This window comes from Aythya ferina (assembly GCF_964211825.1).
Source record: "Aythya ferina genome assembly, chromosome: 1".
NCBI classification, from domain to species: Eukaryota; Metazoa; Chordata; class Aves; order Anseriformes; family Anatidae; genus Aythya; species Aythya ferina.
In genome coordinates, this window is record NC_140296.1 from 7,134,582 (window position 1) to 7,159,865 (window position 25,284).

General features: G+C 38.7%; 1 protein-coding gene across 29 annotated transcripts in view; it reads left to right on the forward strand.

The window, feature by feature from the left end:
- The window catches only part of DLG2 (discs large MAGUK scaffold protein 2), a 1,046,667-nt gene that overhangs the window by 798,549 nt on the left and 222,834 nt on the right, over nucleotides 1-25,284 (forward strand). For all 29 annotated transcript variants that reach the window (XM_084519823.1, XM_084519802.1, XM_084519813.1 and 26 more), the window contains 2 exons: nucleotides 7,072-7,140; nucleotides 17,934-18,090. In XM_084519823.1, the coding sequence (XP_084375949.1) occupies nucleotides 7,072-7,140; nucleotides 17,934-18,090 (226 nt within the window). The remainder of the gene's footprint in view (nucleotides 1-7,071; nucleotides 7,141-17,933; nucleotides 18,091-25,284) is intronic.

Genomic DNA, 25,284 nt, shown 5'->3' on the forward strand with positions numbered 1-25,284 from the left:
ACTAGCTGAGACCCCTGCTTGGAAGGAGCGATGTATGAGGTTCCTTGTGCAGCTCTGCATAACTAGGTAGTCACTCCAGAGAGAGATACTGATGACATCTAGTGCTTGAAACAGTTGGCAATTTCAGCAGAATACTGAATTGAAATTGCAGCTTTAATTCATACTCAATATGAGTAAGAATTACTTAGCAGAGTACTTGATATAATAGAAAATAATATTACTATCTATCCTAGTCTTTTTCTTTTCACTTAGTGGTTGAAATGTAGCGATGATTTTATTTTCTTAAGAATTTGCCTTTCCCTCTGAATATTCTTCTTTTGTCAGCCTGTCTGGATGACCCTTTGGTTGATTTGCTGTTTGTTGCCCCACCCATAACAATTCTGTGCAAGAAATTGCAGGTGTGATGGTACAGCCCAAATTCTCAAGTGGCTGAGGAGAGTGATGAGTGAGTTCTGGGTTCCTCGCCCTTTTGCTGAGGTCTTACACATCTGATATTCTGAAAGGAATGAATATCCACTTTTGTCAGAGCAGGGCTTTGGAAGTGGTTTTGACTGGGCACCCAAAATGAAGGAACCTGGTGCTCCTACGCACTTCTGGAAAAGCTGTTTGATCTCATTTCAGTTTTCTGTTCCAATGATTTTCCTTAAAAAGTTCATAATTAACATTTTCAAGAACCATTCTAAATAGTAATCATATGTGTTAAGAAAAAAAAAATCACATAAAAAGATTCCTTTTTTAAAAGTGTGTGAATACTGAAATCCAATAATAACTTGATGAAAGTGCAGACAATACTGGCCTTAAATCTGGGTACGCCTACATTCAGCAGGGTAATTTCTTCCACATCAATGAAGATTTTATCATATCAAAGAGCAGATCATTTATAAAGACTGGTAGGTTTTGTTAATTCTGTAAGGGCCATTGTGAATAGTATAATGAAAAAAATCATAATCTTTATTGATCTGTTATATAAGATGATTGGAAACAGCATGATCTGACAGACAGGTTGTAATCTACAGGTTTGGCACCAGGTAGCCAGGATTAATTATCCATCCTCAAAAGCAGTTTTTGTAATCAGTCAAATGCAGCATTGCTGTTCAGGTGGGGAATGAGAATCTGTCACAAAGACCACCCCTTTCTTCAATATGACTCTTCTGCTGCAGAAGTAAGAGTTCACTGTTCCATAAATTCAGTAAACGTAGTCTACTCTTTTATTTGCAACATCCAAATACAGTCACATCCCACATTTTTACTATTCGGTATATTTTTTTGACCTTTGTATGTTGCTAATTTTCTAGATAAATGGTCAATTATTTGCTTTTAGTGTTCAGCAGCTGAAAATCCTATTGTTAACGCTCTCGTAATTTTGCTCATTTTGAAGCTGGTCAGAGTTTTACAAATATGTTTGCTTGTAGTGAAATCTTTTTAGGGAGAAGAAACAAAGCTTTCACAATGCAAGCGATTTTGGCTAGTTGTGGTTGGATGTAAATGTTGCAGTTCTGCTCATATTGGTATGCTATGGCTCTAGTAATGAAGAGGTTCTGAAATAGAGAAAGGTGGCTTAAGATTTTTAAGGAAAAGTGCCATATCAGCTGTCATTCCTTAGCTTCCCTTTCCTATGACAGCATTGCTTTCTAAAACAGAAGAACACTACCTAAGACTGAGGGGGTTGACTCAGATACATACCGTGTTGTATGCAAATACTTGTGAAATAAACATTCACTCAGATTCTTGCAGGAAGCTTTCAGTTGCTACCATGCCACATCTGCCTGATAGACTTTTCTTCCCACAAAATATGTAGCATCTGTTGTGAGAATATTAGCTATATCTTTAAAGGGTCTGTTGAGAGTTTGGCATTGGCAATGTAGTTCAGTCATGGCTTTGCCATCCTTCCTCTAGACAAAGACCTTGATGTGCAGTGTGACTTAGAGGGGCACCACCTGCATCATCATCCCTTCTCTCTGCTGGGTTCTTGTTCCTTCTGCCAGCCATATTCTTGCATCTCTTGGTGCAGCTTCAGGGAGTAAAATTTCTGAGAGTCAAGGGCTAGTGGAACGGATGGAGGAGTTATGGATCTGCTGTGCCACTTCTGTACATGTACAGGGGGAAAGGTGATGGGGAAGCTGTTCACTTCCTTAGTCATTGATCTGGGGAGATAGTACAAGAACGTAAGGATAAATGTTCCCTTCCATCTCTGTAGAGGAAGAAGACAGAAGACAAGCCACAACCTTTTTTTAATTTTTTTTAATTTTTTTAATTTTTTTAAACAAAGAAGGCAGTTGAAAAATACACAAACATATGCAAGATGCAAACTTAATGTGAAATTTTAACTAATATTTCTAGTATTATTTCTAGTAGTATTTCTATTATTCATAGTAGTATTTCTATTATTATCATAGTAGTATTTCTATTATTCTACAATGTTTGTCCAACTTAAGAACAATTCTGTTCACACCAGGATGTCAGAGTCTCTTCTGGAATTTCTCCCCTTTATATCCTGTCCTTTGTTATACAATAGATAAAAGCTCTGTAGTTCTTTGAGCAAGGGGAGTATACTTTCCCACAAGCCTTCTGAAATATTCAGAACAAGGATGAGTACAACAGTTTACTAATATGAAACAAGAGCACAATGGTCTCAACTGGAAATACAAGCAGTCAACAGATCTTTTGTTTGTCCTGCAGCAAGATACCATGTGTCACAAGTCTATGTGTTATACAGAAAAATCAAATCTGTGCTGTAAGACAGACAAGAATGGCTATGCTACAGGAAAACGTGCATGTAAAATATATGCATTATTCGTTGATGTTGAATGTCTTAGCTCTTACTAAGAACAAGGTCTACTTCTGAACAGCTTGAGTTGTACACAAAGCTGGAAAACAAGACAAGACCTGCAGTTAGTAGAATAAGTGATAAAAAAACTGTCAAAGATTTTTATTTTTTTTTTAATCTGTGGTTTGCATTATTAATATTTAGATTCACTATGTTATGTAGCCTTTTAACTAATCATAGAACACACCCAGACACTTCTACACTTCTACTTTTTTATTTATTTATTTTAAACAGTCTTCAGTAAGGAAAGCAAGTTGTTATTGCACAACTGCCTGATGTGTTGTTATTCATTTATATTTGCACGAATATTAATGGTTTAATGCTATTATACAACAGTATAATACTGACGTTAACATTTGCTGTGTAATTTATTGTGCTTAGCTAACACACTAACCATTTTTGAGGTTCCTCCGTTGTGAGAATGCAACATAGGAGACCAGTCATTAGATGTCAGGATTTTCAATTGGAATGATTTTTCCTTCCACAGAGCTTTCATTTTCCTTAGAAAATACTTTTTTTTTCCCTAAATGTTGTGTCTCAGATTGATAAAATATCATGGAAAGACTCAAGCTAGTTAAAATCTGATACAAATAGCAAATGTTGACTGAAATTTGTAAAATCCGAAGTTACATTATGGTGTAATAATGTACACCATAATTGTACCATAATTGTACCATAATTGTCCGGGGCTGGTGCCAACGCAGAAATCTTGTTTTTTTTGATCATGGGGCACTTTACTCAGAACCTGGCCTGATGGCCGCAGACGGGTCCCTATCTTTTAGGGGAAAAAGGATCCTGGGCCAGGAGCTGGCAGGGCTCATTGAGAGGGCTTTAAACTAGGTAGGAAGGGGGATGGGGCTGAAGCTAGGATTGTTGGGGCTGTGCCAGGGAGAACGATGGCAAGGCCGAAGGATAAGGCAATGGCCCAGCTGAAGTGCATCTACACCAATGCACGCAGCATGGGTAACAAACAGGAGGAGCTGGAAGCCATTGTGCGGCAGGCAGGCTACGACTTGGTTGCCATCACGGAGACGTGGTGGGACCAGTCTCATGACTGGAGTGCTGCAATGCCTGGCTATAAGCTCTATAGAAGGGACAGGCAGCACAGAAGGGGTGGTGGGGTGGCTATCTATATTAGAGAGTCTTTCGAGGTTGTAGAACTCGAGGCTGGGAACGACAAGGTCGAGTCCCTTTGGGTTAGGATCGGCAGGGACAACAAGGCTAGTGTCCTGGTCGGGGTCTGCTATAGACCGCCGAACCAGGATGAGGAGACGGATGACGAACTCTACAGGCAGCTGACACAAGTTGCAAAATCGTCAGCTCTTGTACTCGTGGGGGACTTCAACTTCCCTGACATATCCTGGAAGCACAACACAGCCCTGAGAAAGCAGTCTAGGAGGTTTCTGGAGAGCGTGGAAGATAGCTTCCTGACGCAGCTGGTTAGTGAACCTACCAGGGGTGGTGCCCCGCTAGACCTTCTCTTCACAAACAGAGAAGGACTGGTGGAGGATGTGATTGTCGGGAGCTGTCTTGGGCAGAGTGACCACGCAATGGTGGAGTTCACTATTCTTGGCGAGGCCAGGAAGGGGACCAGTAAAACCGCTGTATTGGACTTTCGGAGGGCTGACTTTGAGCTGCTCAGGACACTAGTTGGTGGAGTCCCTTGGGAGGCGGTTCTGAAGGGCAGAGGGGTCCAGGAAGGCTGGGCGCTCTTCAAGAGGGAAATCTTAATGGCGCAGGAACGGTCTGTCCCCAAGTGCCCAAAGATGAGCTGGCGGGGAAGAAGACCGGCCTGGCTCAACAGAGAATTGTGGCTTGATCTTAGGAGGAAAAAGAGGGTTTATAAGCTTCGGAAAAGTGGGCAGGCCACTAGGGAGGACTTTAAGGATGTAGCGAGGCTGTGCAGGGACAAAATTAGGAAGGCTAAAGCTCATCTGGAGCTCAATCTGACTACTGCCGTTAAAGATAACAAAAAACGTTTCTATAAATACATCAACACAAAAAGGAGGACTAAGGAGAATCTCCATCCTTTACTGGATGCGGGGGGAAACTTAGTTACAAGAGATGAGGAAAAGGCGGAGGTGCTCAATGCCTTCTTTGCCTCAGTCTTTAGTGGCAATACCGGTTGTTCTCTGGATACTCAGTACCCTGAGCTGGTGGAAGGGGATGGGGAGCAGGATGTGGCCCTCACTATCCATGAAGAACTGGTTGGTGACCTGCTACAGCACTTAGATGTGCACAAGTCGATGGGGCCGGATGGGATCCACCCAAGGGTACTGAGAGAACTGGCAGAGGAGCTGGCCAAGCCACTATCCATCATTTATCAGCAGTCCTGGCTATCGGGGGAGGTCCCAGTTGACTGGCGGCTAGCAAATGTGACGCCCATCTACAAGAAGGGCCGGAGGGCAGACCCGGGAAATTACAGGCCTGTCAGTTTGACCTCAGTGCCAGGGAAGCTCATGGAGCAGATCCTCCTGAGAGTCATCACGCAGCACTTGCAGGGCAAGCAGGCGATCAGGCCCAGTCAGCATGGGTTTATGAAAGGCAGGTCCTGCTTGACGAACCTGATCTCCTTCTGTGACAAAGTGACGCGCTGGGTGGATGAGGGAAAGGCTGTGGATGTGGTCTACCTTGACTTCAGCAAGGCTTTTGACACCGTCTCCCACAGCATTCTCCTCAAGAAACTGGCTGCCCTAGGCTTGGACTGGCGCACGCTTCGTTGGGTTAGAAACTGGCTGGATAGCCGGGCCCAAAGAGTCGTGGTGAATGGAGTCAAGTCCAGTTGGAGGCCAGTCACTAGTGGCGTCCCCCAGGGCTCGGTGCTGGGGCCGGTCCTCTTTAATATCTTCATCGATGATCTGGACGAGGGCATTGAGTGCACCCTCAGTAAGTTTGCAGATGACACCAAGCTATGCGCATGTGTCGATCTGCTTGAGGGTAGGAAAGCTCTGCAGGAGGATCTGGATAGGCTGCACCGATGGGCTGAGGTCAACTGCATGAAGTTTAACAAGACCAAGTGCCGGGTCCTGCACCTGGGGCGCAATAACCCCAAGCAGAGCTATAGGCTGGGAGAGGAATGGTTGGAGAGCTGCCAGGCAGAGAAGGACCTGGGAGTGATGGTGGATAGTCGGCTGAATATGAGCCAGCAGTGTGCTCAGGTGGCCAAGAAGGCCAACGGCATCCTGGCTTGTATCAGGAACAGTGTGACCAGCAGGGCTAGGGAGGTGATCGTCCCCCTGTACTCAGCTCTGGTGAGGCCGCACCTCGAGTACTGTGTTCAGTTTTGGGCCCCTCGCTACAAGAAGGACATCGAGGTGCTTGAGCGGGTGCAGAGAAGGGCGACGAAGCTGGTGAGGGGTCTGGAGAACAAGTCCTACGAGGAGCGGCTGAGGGAGCTGGGCTTGTTCAACCTGGAGAAGAGGAGGCTCAGGGGCGATCTTATCGCTCTCTATAGGTACCTCAAGGGAGGCTGTAACGAGGTGGGGGTTGGTCTGTTCTCCCACGTGCCTGGTAACAGGACGAGGGGGAATGGGCTTAAGTTGAGCCAGGGGAGTTTTAGGTTAGATGTTAGGAAGAACTTCTTCACTGAAAGGGTTGTGAGGCATTGGAACAGGCTGCCCAGGGAAGTGGTGGAGTCACCATCCCTGGAAGTCTTCAAAAGACGTTTAGATGTAGAGCTTAGGGATATGGTTTAGTGGGGACTGCTAGCGTTAGGTCAGAGGTTGGACTCGATGATCTTGAGGTCTCTTCCAACCTAGAAATTCTGTGATTCTGTGATTCTGTAATTTCAAGTAGCGCATGGTCTCTTGTATTGAACATTCTGCCTAAGAGACAGTAAGAATTAGATTGTTAACATTATGTTTTACCATTTTACCTTCTGCTCTCAAATTATCTTGTGTTTTACAGTTAGTATATTTTGCAGAACAATTAGCAATTAAGTTATTTTAAGTCCCTGAACTGTGTATATATGTATTTAAAAAAAACAATAAGAAAGATCAGGGGGAACTAATCTCTTCCTTGTAGTTTTTTAATGAGGAATGAAACCTGATATTAAACACAAGAGATCAGCTGAGCCCTCTTTTAAGAGATCAGCATTGCTGAAATCAAAATGCCTTAGACATATGTAAAACAATCTGATTGTTACTTCTGTTTTGGTGTTAGTTAAACTGCTAGAGACAATAAGAGCAAGAGAAACTTGTATTTCTTTAACAAATACTTTTCTCTATTCTTCCTTGGTCATACAGTCATTCCCAGCACAGCACTGCAACGCGGCCACCCACAGTGAGCTTGCAGCGGACCATTTCTGTGGAAGGGTAAGATGATTCTCTGTTGAAGCTGCCTGTTGAGCTCTCAGATATCCCTAAGCTAGATGTTGAACTCCCCACCTACATGCAAGAGTTAACAACTTGTGTTGTTGCATACCATGTTGAATACATCTCTCAATGTCTGTGAGATGCAGAAATAGATATTTTCAAATTAGTACTGACCCTTTTTAGATATTCATATTGAAAAGCTTGGTTTACATAGAGACAAGAATATTTGTCACATGTCTCAGTATCTCTTCATCTCACTTGACTAACATCAATATTCACATGTATTAGCTGTAAAATGGTTGCCATTAATCATGCGAATTCCCAGTGAAGTCTTACTCTGTTTTCTTAATACATGCATGAATTCCTTTTGGCAAAGCAAACCTTGTCCCAGACTAAGGCTGAAGATGTTCTGATAGAGAATAATAATCCCATGCTGGTGCACGTCTGTCTATATTATGTGTTAATTGTAGAAGCATCACTTTGAGTACTTAGCTGGCTCCACTCTAACAGAAATAATTGGGTAAAATATGAATAATTCATAACTTCAGTTAATATTTTTGCATCTTTATGATATTAGAAAACCTGATATTTAACACTGAATCATTTAGATTTTGGTTTCTCTGACTGGTGAAGTTTCCAGAAAATGTTATATTTGTTTCTCCACTCCCATAGAAATGTAGAACTGTCTGAAGTATTTTGTAGGCAATAACTTATGGACTACTCTTAGGTTTTATTTCAAAGCTTTTCTTTGTTATAATAAAAGTGGGAGTCCAAAGTTTCCAAACAGGAAAGGTGCCATCTTGCTTGTGTTTTATGTTGCAACCTCACTGTGGTGCAGTGAGAAAAGAAAACAGCACACATGTAAAATAATCCACTCCTAAATGAATTTTGAAATGTTTTTCCCACAAGTTTCAACATGAAATACTAAACAATAAAGAAAAATATAACAAATCTAATAATGATTTTATTTTATGTTTTTATTTAAAATGGGTAAGACTGCTTTATTAATTTTCCATTGAAAACAAACATCAATAATTAAATCCTTATAGGAAAAGCCCATATGGCTTAAGAGCTTTTATCTGGAAGGTAATTCTATAAATGAAGGCCTTATCAGCCAGCCTTCTTGCTCTAAGCAGGGCTAATTTCAAAGTTTCTGGTTTCTCCAGGTCTTTTTCTAGTGAAGCTGGGACTGTCACCAAATGTGGAAGTTACACAAGCTCTGGGTAACCACTGTCAGTACTAAAACACCCTCATTTTATTATTTTTTTTAATTTTATTTTTCTTTCTCTCTAATGAACGAAGAAAGACATACTCTATCCCCCTGCCTTTTTCTCAAACCAATTTATGAGAAAAATTATGTTAGAAATAAGAAAAACTGAGAGGAAAAAAAAAAAAAAAAAAAAAAAAAAAAAAGAGGAGAGTTTGCTAAATTGAGATTTAGGAAAATAATTTCTATTATGATGTCTCTGACCTGGTCTACTGGACTCCATAATAAGGAGGTACCCCACAGGCTTAAATTGCCATTGAAATTTGGTAATCAATCTGTCTACATGAATTTTTAGATAAATTGCAAAATCTGCACTGGCCACACAGACAGTTTGCATATATTGTGTATGAATCATTAGAGTGGGGGAAATCTGCAATTGATATTACAGGTCTCCTGCTGTTCAGGAGGTAGAAGAATATCTGGCTTGTAATTATTACTAATCAACTTATACTGAGTCATATTTCATTTCACATAGGAAAGTGGGACTGTTATCCTATTACACTGCTGAGCAAATAAGAGTAATCAGCTCAGCCCTGAATATTTCATTATATTAAAGCTCAATTTATTTTAATGTTTTTGTGAAGTCCATGCTGCTAAATAAGTTTATAGCTAATACGATGTCAGGTCAAAACAAGTTATTTTTCTCTTTTAGGAACTGGGTTTCCATCAGTAGAGTCCTGTATTTAGGTGACTCATTATATTGCTTTTGAGATGTGCTTTGTAAATGACTACTTTGCCTGGAAGGCATCCCTAAGACACACTGAGATTTCAGACCAGCATGCTAGCTCTGTGTGACTGACTGTGTAGGCACTGCAGTAATACAATTAGTTGGTCCTCTGAAGGAGAAATGAAATACTGGAGGGACGAAGAAATGCAGGTGGAATTGCATTCACTGGCATTTATTCCTTTCCACCTTGTTGAATATGTGATAATTGAACTGGCTAGCACAGATGTTTTAAAAACTTTAATAGATTTTTGATCTATGTAATGGGTTCATACATAAAAAAATATTTTTTTGAGAGAATGTTTCCGTGGGCTTTATGTGTAGCAAAAATGAGTATCAAAGTTTAAAAAAATGTTTTTAAAGCCTAAATTTTCTTTATATTCAAGCCTTATATTCTTCACAGTTTAATAGCTGTACATGAGGTGAACAGATTTATTGTGTCTACAAAGCCATGAACTTCACAGGTGTCTGATGTCATTGTTGGCGCAATCTCATTAGTAACTTCCTAAATGGTTTATCTTCTTGGTTTAAAAACAAGAAAACTATAATGTTTGGATTTGAAAATATTGTTAATCTGAGTTTTTTTTTTTTTTTTAATGGTTTTAATAAAAAATTTAGCTGTGAATATTCAAAATGGGAAAAATACTGGACAAAAACTAAAACCTGTTACGTGGAAATCCTTCTGTTCTTCTCACAAATCTATAATGTTAGTACTTTATGATAGCAGTTCTGTCTCCAGATGACATTCAGACCAAATTTTACTTAACGTTCTACTGTTTGTACCAGCCATCTACTCTGCTGAGCTACTTAGTAATTGAGATTTCAACTTCTTTTATCAAGAACGTTTTATATATAAATATTAATATGTAAATAAACAGCATTTTAACCAGGTCTAAGGGTAAGAACTTTTATTCTGAACAGAACAGACTTTACAGACAGCTTTGTTTCCAAAGTATCTTATATAAAGTAACAATGGATGCTTGCTTCTGATGTAGTGTGTATTGATATTTCAAAACATGGCTTAGAGGCATTGTTATTTTTAGGTATTCTCTTAACCTTTGAATGCCTCCTGTCTCCTGACAGTGTGATGTGGTTGTCTATTGTGTTCATGGTAAATAGAGCTATGGAATGGCAAAAGCAATAGTTTGTAGAAAAGTGATTTCTGTACATAACAAATAGTTTTTTAAAACCAGGATGCATAGCAATCTTTTTAGTATGTGTATGTGTTGGGTATAGCAGGTGGAACAGAGATGCAGATTTCTGGATTTGATTATTATCAAGTAAATAATGCACCTCCTAGATCAGAGAAGAGAGACAAATGCTTATGTGAGACAATGTATAAATGAATAAGCACACTGGAATAATCATCTCCCTTTCAAAGCTGCAGACCATATTAGTTGTCCAACACTGTTTCTCTAGAATTCACTGAAATTTTTCATATCTAGGAGATGTACTCTTATGCCTTTGAGGTAAATGTCAGGCACTGAGGTAAAAATACAGACCAGTTTCACTTTTCAAATAAGAAATTATTTTGGTATGCCAATTCTATCTTGCTAGCTGTAAGCAGAAAACATTGCCTGGTGTGCAGGCTTTAATTTCTCTACAAAGGACAAAATGAAAGACTACTAAAGTCCAGAGGGGTTCCCACAAAGCAAATAAAATTGTCCATATATAAGTCAGTGCACTCATGCATGCATCAGTCAGGTTGAAGCCTGGCTCCCAGTAGGTTCCTTCATATTAAATATACTTCAAAGTTTGTGACAAGTTAGACATGATGTTTGGAAAATAAATGCATAAAAAAACGTATTCAGTATTAAAGTTAGGATATAGTACTGCTTCTACAGCTAATGCCAACATTCAGTCAACAAGAAATGCCAGAGAAACCATAGTCAATTAACCTGATAAAATACTTTTTCAACAGAACAGGTCACCATTGCAAGCAAATTTATGTTTTGTTATGTGATCTGATTCAAGATCATACAAAGCTGAAGGTTTAGTTGTTTGCAAATCAACACTTAGCAAAATGAGATTACAAGTTACCAATCAATTGCATGTTGTAATGAATACAAACGCTCACTTGGCACGTGACCAAAATAACGTCTGAGTGTAAGAAGGCAAAGTTACGCCTCTGGACTGTGATGCTCAATGTGACAGCAAAGGATAAAAAGAAGATTTCCTTATTTGTTATTTTCAGTCATAAATGTAATCATTATAGTAACAATTAAAGTCATGAATTGGGGATCAGACCCCACTGGGTCAGGTATAACACTTCTGTGTAACAGTAGTGGGGCTGGAGAAGGGAAGGGCTGCCTGCTCCCTGCTGCTGCCAGACTGCAGTGTTTTGGAAACATCACAATAAAGGTAGACCAGAGAGAGGGCTGTGGGCAGTACTGTCTCCCGTTGTGATGGAAAGATTTTGCCAAGCCTAAGAGGGAAATAACAGGGGAAAAAGTAATAGCCAAGATGCTGCAGAGATGATACTGCAACAAAACAATAGATGAAATCACTACAGATATTTTTTTTCTCTAAATTGTTCTGAAGCAGTTGTAGAAGGTATAAAAGAAAATATGAATAAGCTGAGGTGTGTTTTTTTTTTTTTTCTGACTGAACTTTGATGGCTTTTAAAAGGGTGTGTGTGTATAATCCATGCCTTCAACCACTTAAGATTTCAAATTCTCTCTTGTGTGATAAATCAGACAAGATTTATCATGCACAAACATTGTACACACCGGCACCTTCTCTATCCACCATAGCTTTCTGTGTTAAGTGCTATGAGGAAGAATGTTCAACCTACTTGAATTGCCTTTTTCAGGTCCTTCCAATATTGGTGCCCTTTGGCTGTCCAAAATAAACATGCAGTTTCTTATTAGAATTTTTTGAGGTACTAGAGGGAAACTACAAGTATTTTATTGAAAAAGAAATGGCTTGATTAGACAACTGACTCTAAGCAGGCACAACTCAGTGCTCACACAGTGAATTGCTATAGGCAGACACTATAATGCGCAAGAGAACGGTTCTTTGATCCCAAGGTATCATTTTTTTTCCATGATGTATGATGTACTATCACTAATGCATAACCTTAGACTAGTATAATTTCACTCTACAATTTTCTTTCCTGCTATTTGCTACTTGTAAGTAGTGTGAACACTTTGTGTTGCATTATCACAGAATCATAGAGTCATCTAGCTTGGAAAAGACCTTCAAGATCACCAAGCTAACCCTCAACCTCATCTACCAATTCCCATCCATAAGCCATGTCCTTCAGTTCTACATACACACATCTCTTACATACCTGCAGGAATGGGGACTCCACCACTTCCCTGGGCAGCCTATTCCAATGCCTGACCACCTCTCATGAAGGAATTATTCCAAATGTCCAATCTAAACCTCCTCTGGTGGAACTTGAGACTGTTTTCTTTCTCCTGTCATTTGTCACTGTGAGCACAGTGCTTCGCATGGAAGGTGTTAGGCCAAGCTGGGGTCTGGGTGTTGCCAGTCCCACTGCTGAGCTTTCTATGGTATGTTCTACAGTAACACCAGATCATGGTGTGCATGAATGGATATATGATATCAATATTCTTTGTGAAGAAAACAGCATTTTTGAAACAAGCAAACAAAAGATGTAGAGCTTAGGGAAATGGTTTAGTGGGGACTGTTAGCGTTAGGTCAGAGGTTGGACTCGATGATCTTGAGGTCTCTTCCAACCTAGAAATTCTGTGATTCTGTGATTCTGTGATTCTGTGAAAAATAATAATCCTGTGGCCAAAGCAAGATCAAAGCCCTATTTCTCAGTCCCAGCTCATTTGGGATACCTCACTGATTATATGTAATTGACCAAATCTCTATGGTCTGATACTTGAAAGTATCCAATGTGCTTAAATTTCTGTAGATGGTCCAAAAAGCACAGAATCTTTTCAACACCCTGATTTTATAGATGGTGCAAAAGAAACAGAAAGGCAGAGATGTATCAGTGTGATATGAATACTAAAAGTGACTGTATTCTTTAATGTAGCCAACAGCACAAAATAAGCAAATTGAAAATGGATTTTCTTTCAGTTAGCTATTATAAGAATTACTTGTTTTCAGAAAGCTCTTCCCCTTCATTTATCAGTCCACTTTTTAATCTCCTAAATTAAATCTATAATTACTGTGGATTCAGAATCCAAAGGAGAATGATAGGGAGACTCACATTGTTTTTGTCAGTCTCTTACTATAAAAGAGTAAAATTGATCAAAACAAAAATTCATTACAAATATAGTAGATACAAAACACTTAGCTGTTTTCAGCATAATGAACAAGTATAACAAATATAAAGAAGAAAAAAAAAGGTAAGGAGGAAAAATGCCTCAGTGTTTTGACTTTTTAAAATTGTATTTTTCTGACAGGAGAAATTTCATTAAGTGTTGAAGTTTTACCTCCTCTGATTTGTTGCTACTTATTGGTTTCAAATATTAATTTCATAATACTTTGCTCTTACATCAGGCCTCCAATTTATAACGTGCTTTACAGAATCAGATCTGCTGCATTCCCTGAAGCAAGTCCATCCAAATTGATTCTCCCATTGATTTCTTAGCTTGTAAATTTGTGTGGATTGCAGCACTTCATTTGCTCCTTCGCTCCTTGTTATGATTTCTGGCTATATTATAGTTAATCTTCCTTCTTTCTCTACATTTTTTCTTTTTAATTTCTTTCCTTTACTCCTTACAGATGTACTCTCTCCCTTTGTCCTGTTATCTCTTTTCTTTGCTTTTGTTTTGTTTTATTTTGTTTTTGCCTTCTGCTGCCTTCTGTCAGTCCAGGGATGTTTTCATCTCATACTTCTTTCTAATTTCTGCTTGATTTCCCCTGCTGCTCTTCTCTGTTTGTATTTGGTACAAAACTGCAGGAGGGCATAAAACATGCACACACAGAATTAAAGTGCTAGTACGCTCTGTTAGCACCTAGAAACTTACCTTCAGCCTTATTTATCACAGAAGAAATTGTAAATGTGATAAGTAGTTAAAGCTGGAGGCAAAAGCATGCAGTTAGACTTTTCCTTTTTAGTAGCTACAGAGTGCCACCTATTGTCTTAGAACAAAACAATGTACATTTTAGATAAATTACACTGAAATTACCTTTGCCTTATTTGCTGTTGTCTTTATAGAACATGTTTTTACTGAATGCATTTACAGGAAGAAATTGTTATTCACATGTGAATGTGAAGTTATTTTTCTTTCACTTTTTACTCTCTCGTGACCATGTCTTCTTTTAGTCTTCAATTCCATTGCTTCATTTATGGCATTTACCTGCACTCTGTCTGGAGACCCTTGATGTGTATTGGAAATATGTTAATAAAGAAGTTCAACAGAAGGAGAAGATTTTTTCCTAATGTTGCTTTCCAAACATTCAAGAAAAAACGAAGCACCTGTTCTTAGATCTCCTTAATAATTACATTGAGATGACTATAATATTCTATGGCAGGTGATATATTATCCACTCCTGTGAAGACTGGCTGAGGGAGTTGGGGTAGTTCAGCCTGGAACAACCCCAACCCCCCAAGAAGGCTCCAGGGAGACCGTACAGCAGCCTAAAGGGGGCTTACAGGAAAGCTGGGGAGGGGCTCTTTGTGAGGGAGTGAAGGACAAGGAGGAATGGTTTTAAACTACAATAGGGTAGGTTTAGGTTAGATATTTGGAAGAAATTCTTCACTCAGAGGGTGGTGAGACCCTGGCACAGGTTGCCCAGAGAAGCTGTGGATGCCCCATCCTTGGAAGTGTTCAAGGCCTGACTGGATGGGGCTTTGAACAACCTGGTCTGGTGGGAGGTGTCCCTGCCCATGGCAGGGGGTTGGGACTTGGTGGGCTTTAAGGTCGCTTCCAACCCAAGACATTCTGTGATTCTATTGATCCTCATCTTTAGCTTTGTCATAATTAAGCTTTTCTTTGAGTGTGCTTAAAGCATTGACAGATTACTCTTTAAGAGATCATCTGCCAGTATTGTAGTTTGTTTTGTTAATCAGTAAATGTCTTCCTACTTTAACTCCATAGAATGCTACGACCCTTTATTATCAGCACAAGTGTGGTTTTGTTTCTTTGTTTGTTTTTCAGACTCTGTTGTGCAGGTGTGTATTATGATGTATTTCAAAATTCTTATTTGTATTTATGGTATATACATTCTATTTTTACAGCATAGTCATGGCTAAAGATTATTTCTATGATGATTATTTTTATGACAGCTACACCCGTGCATTCCTGAATCCACTTTTCAGATTCCACAAGATACTCAGAAATGAAAGAAATATGGAGGCAAGCTATGGCTAGTAGTCTCTATACAGCCAAATTTGAGTCATGACTAAAATTACCTCACAAGGCTAAAAAGCAGGAGTTGAAATCATTGTGTTCTAATCACGTCTTCTGACATTTCCCCATTATTGTTTGAGCTTCCTCTGAACATAATCATTCAAGAGCAGAATGTGAAATTTGCTGTCAAAAGGCCAAAATTACAAAACAGCACTGACAGCATTTTAGGCATAAATCTGCTGACTTGATCAGAGGCAGGGATTAATAATTGGGCCAACTTTTTGTTGAGCTGCACAGCTTAGCATTCAGTAGATACCTAGTTGTATTGACCTAGTTTTGCCCATAGCACTAGCTCTCAACTTTATGATCCAAGTTGCCTGTCATGTGTAAAAATACTCAATTTCATTTTGAATGAGAACTCGTCTTATTTCTCACCAGCAGAGCATGCATATATATTTGTTTGACTTTACTGCCTCTTTTTCCTCAATATCCAGGTAAATAATACTGGCAGTAGCTAGCTTTCACAAACTATTTTTCATCTGTAGGACTCAGGAATGACAAGTGTCACCATACCTTTTTGTTGGTGAAGAAATTGAAGAGGGAAGAACAAATGACTTGCCAAATTCACTCAGCAGCACATGGGCTAAGTGGGGAAGGAATCCATGCTTCCAGCTGCTGTCCTAGTTCTGTTCCAGCCCCCAGGCCACCCTTCCTAATTAAAAACCTATTTAGACTTCTTAGATCTGGATTACATTATGTCTAATCTGCACATAGCTAAGGAGGTGCTAAAAGTGTTGCTACAAGGCAAATCAACAGAAATGATCCAAAAGAGAGGGAAAAAAATCTATTTATTTTTTGGTTGGTTCAAAAGAATATGCAATGTCAATACTCTATGTCATTTTCTCACAGTTGTATTTTTTTATTTTTTTTTTCTGACTGTATGTTAATGTTAAGTTATAAAATGGAGGCACATACAGAGTAGGAAGAATACTTTCAAAAAGGGTTACAATCTCTTTTTAAAATATTATCAAAACTGCTTGATTTTTTCTTTCAAAAATACTAAGCCTAGATATCAGAAAGTTGAGATATTGTTTAAAGATCACGATCAAGCCTGGGATAATACTTGTGAATTAGCATTGGGCAAAGCTAACGAATTCCTACTGATTTTGGAATTATCTTGTAAAGTTCCAGTGTATACAGCCATAAAACTTAAAGCACACCAAATAAGACTTGTCTCTTAATGCATCACTTCTTTTTCTCTTCCTTCTTTTCTTTTATTTTTTTTTAAACAAAATAGAAATGAAAAAGCCATTAGTATTCTACAGAACCATTACAGAGTACACAAGAAATATAGGATCTTTTAACAGGAAGTATTGGGGAGCACAGCTCTTGAGGTCTCTTACATGCATGTTTATAATTGTCACTTTGCTAGTAACCTAGTAACTTTTATTTGTAAAAACTGAAAATTAGAAGCAGATTTTCTTTCTCTGTGAGGAATCACAGACATAAATGGATGTGAGTATTTGCAGGACTGGGCTTCAGATACACACATATTCATATTACAATGTCATTTATATTTATTATTATTTATTTTCTGAAAAGTAAATTGTTAGAAGGATTTGGAATTATGTAAGTACCAGTAAACATAGTGTCTGCATGTATATATTCTTGTGTGCTTGTTTGTCCAAAGGAGAGACAAATCTGATGCATGGTACATAGAAATCAAGAACTGGAATAGCTGGCACACTTCTCAAATACACTACCTTGATTGATTAGGAAAGTCCTTTCTCTGGACCTGAGTTTTCCTGTCAGTAAAGTTCATATTATTATGCATCCTTTGGGGTATATTTTCAATTTACAGATGGAAAGTGCTATATGAGATGTAGCTGTTATTATTTATTGATTTCCATCCTACTGAACAACTTTTTAAACAAGTAACACAAAAGCTGATATACCTCAGTCTGGGGCACTTATAAAGCTGCTGTGTGATTTTACAATTGCAAGTTCTTAATAATGTCAAATCAGAGTTTTTTGGAAGATTCTCCTCTATTAGATTGATCATGCAAATGTTATTTGCTTCAAATCTGCCAAGATTAAAACCTATTGTCATTGCCTTGTCCAGATATTTTATTTTTTAATTTGTTCATGTAGAACTTTTAAGAAAAAAAGGTACCATCTGAAGTTTGATTGCACTTGTATATGCAGTATTGCTATAAATGAGATTATAAGGTATCTTCAGAGTTTTGTTTTTTCTTTTAATGGATCTATTATTTGATCTGGTGAGGATAACTCCAGTGAACTGGAATTAATAGAGATGTTTGAATCCCATGAGGAAAAAAAAAAAAAAGGTCGCTGCTTAGTTGTTATTCTCCAATTAACAGATTTATATCATTTATTAAACGGTTTAGTTAGGTAGGAGCAAGCTATTGTTTCTTAAGGAAAATATAGTATGCTGAAGATGCCTTGAGATAACTACACACTAAATCTTTGAATGGATAAACATTATTATTTTGTTTCTGTACAGAGAGCCTCGAAAAATCATCCTGCACAAGGGTTCCACAGGACTTGGTTTTAACATTGTGGGAGGAGAAGATGGGGAAGGCATTTTCGTGTCTTTCATCCTAGCAGGCGGGCCTGCTGATCTCAGTGGAGAACTGCAGAGAGGAGATCAAATTTTGTCTGTAAGTATTTGTGTTGGGTTTTGCTGACAGATTGCTTAATCTTGTTCTTTGTCTGTACTGCAAAGGACACACAAAGGCTTCAAAATGCCTTTTTGGTTTCTATTGTGTGAAATCCAAGCTGAAAACAGTTCATCACTGAGTATTTTGTTTATTTACTCTTGCTTTATATACCATTTGTTCAGGGTGTTAGCTGCAATGAGATTTGCTCTGCTTAATATTACCTACAGTATGGCAACACCACAGTGAGGACCTCAGCACTCCTTAGTTTAGCCCATCATCCAGTTCCATTTTGCCCAAAATGCACTACATAGTCAGAAGATACTTCCTAACTTCAGTTTTTCTTTGAGGAGAAATAGTAGGATTAAATCATCCAGGCTGGGGGTGCCATCTAGTGTGCAGTAAACTGCTTAGCAACTGCCCCAATACAATGAGATTAACTAGGTTATGTTAATTATCTCTGTGCCTCTAATGAATATGATGATCACTCTGAAATTTATTTGCAAATTTTATAGGATAAGATGCTTTGTAGCCTGAGGTTATATTTTGCCTATTTAGTCTCAAAAACATCTATGAAATTTTTCTTTCATGTATGTGTTGATAGTATGCAATTTAAAAAAACAGCATTTAGGCTCTGTCTTAGGCTCTCTCAAGTAATTGAACATCTGATTGAAGCAATCTGAACATAAAGGATTTTGAAGGGCAGTAAAAGCCTTGAGAGCATCCATTCATATCATTCTGCCTTACAGAAAAAACAAACAAACAAACAGCAAGCAAACACAACAACAAACCAACACCAAGAACAAAACCAAAATCAAAACATTATACAAATTGATAGACTTGGGCCTGTTTTATGTAAAATACATAAATAGCTTTAAGGCAAAGAACTGAAGCCCAGGAATTACTCATCGCAGACAAGTGACCAGTCCATGAAGCTGAAGTGTCACACTCATTCCCACTGTCGTGCTTTCTGTCCCTGGCATCTTGTATCCATGGCTGCATTTGGGTTAATGGCAGGGGAAGAAGATGGCTATGGACTGTATGGTTTGTGGCATGGTTATATGGCAGGTTCCTGGTCAGTGTGTGACTCCCTTCAAGGGGGAGCTGGAACTGCCTTTCCTACATTGCTCAGGCATGTCTTGACCTCTGGCGTGTTCTATGAATAGTGAGTTTACCTTCTGCACGTTGAAGTTTAGGTGTAAAAAAGTGCCTGCTGCTTCTTTGTAAAATCATGGAAAATCTGGTGAGCTAACACTGAAGGGATACAGTAACCTGAAATTGTGGGGATCCATTCGTGTTTAACCCAGCAGGCAGCTCAGCACCACACAGCCATTCACTCACTCCCACCATGCCCTGAGTGGGATGGGGAAGAGAATCACAAGAAAAAAAAAGTAAAAACTTACAGGTTGAGGTAGAAAGAGTTTAATAGAATAGAAACAGAAAGGAAAATAATAATGACAATAAAAAAATACATATATATAAAAGTAATGCACAATGTAATTGCTTACTACCCACTGACCAATGCCCAGCCAGTCCCTGAGCAGTGGTCCCCCTGCACATGGCCAAAATCCAAGTTTAATTTTTCAGCATAACACCACACGATATGGGACATCCCTTTGGTCAGTCTGGGTCAGCTCCTGGCTATGTCCCCTCCGAGCTCCTTGTGCACACCCAGGTACCTCACTGTTAGGGCAGCAACAGAATATGAAAGTCCTTGGCTCTGTGCAAGCACTGCTCTGCAACAACTAAACATTGGTGCATTATTAGCATTATTTTTCTCTCAAATCCAAAACATGGTGCATACCAGCCACTATGAAAAGATTAACTGTAAACTAGATGAAACCAGGACAGGATCATAACTCTGTCTTTTATTTTGGTCTGCTCCTTGCAAATAGTTTAAGAGTAAGGACAAGTAGAAGTCGTTTATGTGCCTTGAAGAGATTCCTAAATAAGTAAGTTCGTAGGGAACTGCAAGAAAGCCACAATAGAATCTTACAAAGTTATCAGCATGGAGAGATAAGGAAAGCAAATGCCTGTGCTAACAAGAATACAGACAAGGAGCATGAGGAATAGAAGTGACAATTTCTTTAGGACACTTATTTCATTTATTTTTCTTTGGCTAGATGCTGTACAGGAAGGCTGAATAAAAGAGTACTGTGAGATTGGAGCCTTCACAGTACATTATATTCAGAAATCCAGCAGCTCACATACAACTTTAAAAGTCCATTTTCTTTTATTTTTCAGCAGGCATATATTTAGCACTGTGGGATACTGCCAAAGTTGAATTTTTAATTCCACTTTTTGTCAATTTCACAGCAATGTTTTCATAAGTTCTAATTAAACTTACCAGTGTTGCTGCAGCATTTACTTGTCATGCAAGAGTAGTTTGTTTGTTCATTGAACAGAGAGGGATGGAATTATTACTAAATTAGACTGCATATATTTCCCCAGGCAATCACTAAGACAGGCACTGCTGACTTATTAAAGTCACAAATAACTATTATGAATCAATTTCTCCCATGCTCAAACAAAACAAATGTCATGCACAGGCTAATTTTAGAGCTGATTAATCTTAGACCATTGTCTGGTGAAGGGTCCTGGACACCTTAATTTTATCAAGCTGCACAGAATAGGTCTGTTTCTCTCTGTCTATGCTTACTTGTCTCATCCCTCAGAAACACTTACTTCCCTACTGTTGCCCTACTTGTTTCGCTACAGTTTACCCACTTGTTTCTCAAAACACGATAAATCTGATTTATCAAGAACCAATAATGCCATGGGTTAAACCATGACAAATGCACACCAAGCTAGTATATCAAATTAGCTCAGGGTTTGTTAAATTTCTTCCAGATAGGAAGCAACATAAGTGATTTAAACTTTGGAGACCTAGAATGAATTCCCGATTTTTCTGTTGTTTTTCCATGACCTTGGTCAAGGTGCTTTAGTTTTCAAAGCCACCTTCTCCAATGTAGAAGAGGAGATTCACAGCACTTTCATAATTCGTGCTTGTGCTGTAATTATGGCAAAATGTTGACTAGTTGAGAGATGTGTATACTCACCTTCAGTTGGGTACCTATAAATATACCTTAAATAGACTGCAAATCCATGAGTTAGTGAGTTAGTCCCCACGAAGATAGAAATATGCACTGTCTTTGGGTGATTCACTGGATGCATACGTAGTCCCAGAGACAGCCTGTAAAGCCTGACGCCATAAAGCCATAACTTCTCTGTGTGCTCAGGTGGCCAAGAAGGCCAACGGCATCCTGGCTTGTATCAGAAACAGTGTGGCCAGCAGGGCTAGGGAGGTGATCGTCCCCCTGTACTCGGTTCTGGTGAGGCCGCACCTCAAGTACTGTGTTCAGTTTTGGGCCCCTCGCTACAAGAAGGACATTGAGGTGCTTGAGCGGGTGCAGAGAAGGACGACGAAGCTGGTGAGGGGCCTGGAGAACAAGTCCTATGAGGAGCGGCTGAGGGAGCTGGGCTTGTTCAGCCTGGAGAAGAGGAGGCTCAGGGGCGACCTTATTGCTCTTTACAGATACCTTAAAGAAGGCTGTAGCGAGGTGGGGGTTGGTCTGTTCTCCCACGTGCCTGGTGACAGGACGAAGGGGAATGGGCTAAAGTTGCGCCAGGGGAGTTTTAGGTTGGATGTTAGGAAGAACTTCTTTACCGAAAGGGTTGTTAGACACTGGAACAGGCTGCCCAGGGAAGTGGTGGAGTCACCATCCCTGGAAGTCTTTAAAAGACGTTTAGATGTAGAGCTTAGGGATATGGTTTAGTGGGGACTGTTAGCATTAGGTCAGAGGTTGGACTCGATGATCTTGAGGTCTCTTCCAACCTAGAAATTCTGTGATTCTGTGATTTTCTGCCTTCTCACTGTTACGTGACAGAGGAGCTATGTGTCAGAGTCCAAACATCCTCCAAGGGGCGCTATGACATATAATGGGCAAGGAGTGAAATTTAAGTTTATTTTTCTTAAACGCCACCAGGTGGCATCACAGGATCAATAATGACAGAAATCTGACCGGTAACGCTAAAACCTTAGGAAAACCAGTGGTAGCCATATTCTTATTTTTTTTCAGTTAATTGACTGGGAATGTTTAAAACTTATCTCAGAAAGCAGGCTGATATTCCAAATGCTTCTGTGCAAAGAGACAAAATTAGTCATATCTAAACCTTGAAGGCAAATTGAAGAATAATGGAAAATGTTTTCTTTCAAACTGCAAACATTTCAAATAGCAAAAAGTGATTTGTAAATTTACATTTATGAAAAGCTGTTTTTCCCCTCTAAAAAGTGGTGTTTTAAATGCTGGTTACTTCTTGCTATAATTCATTATATTCTTGTGAGTTCTTACCAAACTAATCATGTTCTTTTTGACTTCCAAATGCCTTTAAAAATGTGGTAATGCATACATCAGCATGGTTCACCAGTATGACAGAGTATGTCCCTCCCACTAGGGTTGTCCTGCTATTGAGTAAAATAAAATGTTACCAAATAGCATCTTGAATGCTAATTGGGATAAAGAACTGATTTGCTAGGTTCTGCCTACACACAGAATAGCTTTTCAATCAGAAGTGTACAACCCAAACAGAACAGCTAAAAGTACCAATGGAAGTATTATTTCCATTTTATAGCAGTGGAAATGGGATGCCATTATGTTAACTGATTTCTTTAAATTAAGGCAGGCAGTCTGGGCCAAGACTAAGTTCTCCATCTGTTATGAAAACAAGGTCTCTAGTATAAATAAAACGTATTTTTCCTTGATGCCACTCTTGAAAATTGAAATCCCAATTCCAACACTAAAGGATATTTTGTCTATTAAAATAGAAATGTGTTGTTTAGTGAAAATCAGTTTGATGAGCACAAATGATTTCAAAGAGCCATGAACATGATGCCCACACCTTGTATATGTATCCTAACTGACAGAAAACAGTACAAATCTTAAAATTTTAGAGAAGAGGTACATGCATTGTAAATTTTGAATACATTTTAAGCTTTAGGGGAAATACTGAGAGATATAGGGGAGAAATACAGTCCTATTAAAATATATATTTATTTATTAACATAACGATTTTGCTTTACAATCTCATATCAAATTACCATAAAACATAACTACTTGATTTAGGTGTCTTATCCTGTGTTCTTCAAAAGCATTTTCAGTACCAGTCTGGCAAGATTCTCTGTATATACCTCTACAGAGCAGAGAGTTAATTTACCCTCGCAAATTCAGAAGCAGAATTAAGATTTACCATTTCAAGGCTTGACACACAATTTACACACAATTAATTAGAACTCAATGCTCCTTGAATTTCTTTTCTCAGATTTTTTCAAACACTTTTATGATTTTTCTACCAGACTACATCAAGTTAAGTATGTGTGTAAATGAAAGAATTTAAGTGAATTAATAGCCACAGGGAGGTAACAAGAAGTCTTAACTATTGAAATGATTGAATTTTGTGTTGTTGGGAAAGACTAAATTTCAGATTAAGATACTTAAAGATAGACTTGCTTTCTGGGTGTGTATTCCCCATTAAAATCAATAAAGACTAGAGACTGATTCAGCTGGCCAACTATGAGGTGTCTAGAGCAAGTTGAATTGCTCTGTAGTCCTTATTGCCTGTATTGATTGGATATCCATTGACTATAAGCTCAAACACCTATCCTGTATGTGCATGTCTATATTTAGGCATCTTAAACTGAATTTCACATTTCACGTATTTGCCTTTACAATACATGTTAGATTTTTCACCTAATACTGTGTTTGATTCATCACAAAGAAACGCAAAATAAAATGTGTGCCATAAAAACAGTATCAGTTTTATTTTATTCTCCTACAGAAATGCTTTAGTACTATGTGTCTCACAGTGGCAGGATTAAGTGTGGCTGCTATCCTGAAAGTAGTCAAGAGAAAGAAGAGACTGCTTGCTCTGGAGAAAGACTGCTGCTCCCAAGCAACACATCCTGCCAATTACATTAAGGAGATAAAATATGTTTTGTGTAGAATAATTGCTTAATAAGGGTGTGAAAAAGAGTAGAAAAAGAACAGGCTGCACTGTGAAGATGCAGGTAGTACTCTCCTAATGCTTCCATTTTCACTGGTATCTCACCTGAGGCAGATGAACAAAATCAGACAAATTCTGTGTGATTTTCATCTTGATCTAGCATAGCGTTCATCATGAAGTATTCATATATGGGGAAAGATGGTATCTGTTATCCCCTGATACTTCCTGAGAATCAAATAGCTACGTACTGGGGAAAGGGTTACCAGAGATATTCTGCAGGGATTTCTGTCACCTTCTCATCTGGTTGATAGTATAATATATGGTTAGTTTGCAAAACTGGTATTTCAGCATCTCAATTCTGTATTGCCTTTGGTCTTTTATACAAGGTTTTTCCTTGTAGAGGGAAGGTCATCTCTTATATTGATCAGATTTTATCTTCTGTCTGTGCATTGTCCTGCTGTCATTTTATGTGAGAGATTTGCTTTTCCTTATGAGCTTTTCTTTCTACTTGGTTCCTCCCACACAACTCCTACCCACCTTCTCACACACATCTGTAGCAAAAATAAAATACACTTTAGAAAGAATAATGTTCTGCAATTTCTACTCCAAAGTATGTGCATATAGATCAAGATAGACCATTAGAGCTCTGTTCCTATTTATAGCAATATTTATGCTCCATTTTGCTGCAGTTGGAATTGACCTTCCGATTGACTTCCCTTCAAAAAAAAAAAAAGTCAAATACTAGTTTTGCTTCTCAGATTTATTTTTTTTTTCAAAATTGCGACTGGCTTGGAAAATGTTTGAATCATCTCCACTCGGCCCAATCACAAAACAGGCTTTATGATGGAGATTGCTATGGGGCACGGCGGAATCCTTTCTCCATGGAGCATCAGTCACTTTTGTGTAATAGTGTTAGGATTATGAGGGGTACTCCCTTTGCCATATAGCACTTGCCTGCAGAGGCATATCTTTAGGGTGCTTACTTTCCTGTGGTGTTGAAGATGATGTAAAGTTTTTGATGAAAAGTTTTTAGAAAGTTATGAAATTCGAGGATGATTCAGAAATGGTAGTAGGTCTCCAAGAGTCCTCCACCTGTTTATGTTTACATGAAGTCATCTGGGTGCACTGCATCCCAACCTTGTAAATGATCTCAAATTCACCTTTTACAATGTGTTTATTATCTTCAGATATATGTCC